This window comes from Cryptomeria japonica, chromosome 7, assembly GCF_030272615.1.
Source record: "Cryptomeria japonica chromosome 7, Sugi_1.0, whole genome shotgun sequence".
In the NCBI taxonomy this organism is placed as follows: Eukaryota; Viridiplantae; Streptophyta; class Pinopsida; order Cupressales; family Cupressaceae; genus Cryptomeria; species Cryptomeria japonica.
In genome coordinates this window covers 772,016,368-772,017,943 of record NC_081411.1, presented here as the reverse complement: position 1 = coordinate 772,017,943, position 1,576 = coordinate 772,016,368, and the positions used below count along the sequence as shown (strand labels likewise).

The following is a 1,576-nucleotide window of genomic DNA, read 5'->3' as shown; positions in this document are numbered from 1 at the left end:
AAAAACATCAAATGCTAAGAAACTGAGAACTGTCTTTGAGCTTATTGAGACATTAGCAATGGCATTTTCATAAACACTCCACAGAGCAGCGGATTCAGTACGCCCTTGTATGACCAAAGTACTACAAAGTCACATCAGATTAAACTTCTCTACCCCATTCATTGATGTAATAATTTGCAAAACTGAAAACCTATTGGACAGATGTTTGTGCATCAGAGAAACAAGTGAAGCAAGATGCATCCCACCTATTGGTGCTCTCAGAAAGAACAGGGTCAGTATCGCCACTTTACCTTTGGGCTTTTTGAGACATTAGCAAGGGCATTTTTATAAACAGTCCACAGAGCAGCGTATTCAGGATGCGCTTGGATGATCCGGGCAACAAACTTGGCCTGGGTCATCATCAATATAGTTAGAAGTCCCCGCGGATTAACCTGCCCTGCTCCATTCATTGCTGTCATACTTTGCAAAACTAAAAACCTGGGCCTCATTACCTTGTCCAAACTCATTGTAAACATGCGAGGATGCTTTGTCACATAGTTCACAGAGAGTTGCATGTGATTGAACATAAAGTTCATCTTTTTCTTAACGTTTTCCTCCGACTTGGTGAGGACTGAAGGTTCAGCCCTAACTATTTCCCAGGCTTCTTCAGGCGACAAGCCGCAAAGCTGAAGATTGTCGATCTTGACCTGTAACACTTCGATGCGGTTGTTGGCCACCATGCTCACAACGTATTTGTACATTTTTTTTTCCTTCTGAATCCCAATCTTGCGAATGAGATCAAGTTGCTCGGGCGTCAGAGAGCTGTACGTCAAAACCCTAGGATTAAACAACAAAAATTTGATTAACTCTATTCCACGAAAACCAAAACCCTCCCAAAAAGCAACCGAGGGTTTCAAGGCCTTCAGGCAAAGAATACTGGGGCTTCTCATAATTGCTGTGATCAGAAAATCCTTTGTCTGGAATACAGTCCTGAGAAAATCAGAGTTGGACCGGAGGATCTCCTGCTTAGAGGTCAAGATGGCGGTGTGCCTGACTACAATTTTGGCAATATTTTCCGTCTCCATACCCAAATCTATTAGCACTTTAATCTTGGGCTCCAGCACTCTTTCCGCACTTACCGTCGTCAACGTGGGACGCAGTCTGATTATTTTTGCAATTTGATCTTCGGTGCAGCCGTGTCTGTTAAGCATGTCCGCGAGCTGCTCAACCTTAACCAGGGTTTTCAGCCGTCCCAACGAGGGCTCCTTTCTAACCATTTTTTCGATGTCGGCTGGAGATGTGTTAAATCTGGTGGTAACGAAGTGCGCGAAGAGATTTTCTGAAGGGGCATTGTTGTTGCCAACATTACTCTCTGCAAGAATTGAGAAATTAAAGCGAAAATGGCTTGGCGTTTTGAGGAGCAGATTACGCCGCAGGAAGATGCAGAATAGTTTGCTGCTCATGTTTCAACTAGTGAAGCAGCTGCAACGGAGGAAGGGCGACCTAGGGTTTCCACGCTACACAGGTAAGAAGCAGAACATTTCGCTACTCATGTTTCAACCGGTAAATGCTTGCACCGAAGGACGACCTAGGGTTT

At 44.4% G+C, this 1,576-nt stretch overlaps 1 protein-coding gene across 1 annotated transcript; it reads right to left on the bottom strand.

The window, feature by feature from the left end:
* Window positions 1-272: 272 nt before the first annotated feature.
* LOC131856997 (uncharacterized) lies at window positions 273-1,256 on the bottom strand. The gene has a single exon (XM_059208978.1). It carries the CDS (start codon window positions 1,254-1,256, stop codon window positions 273-275), a length of 984 nt encoding a protein of 327 aa, XP_059064961.1.
* Between the last annotated feature and the right edge of the window lie 320 nt (window positions 1,257-1,576).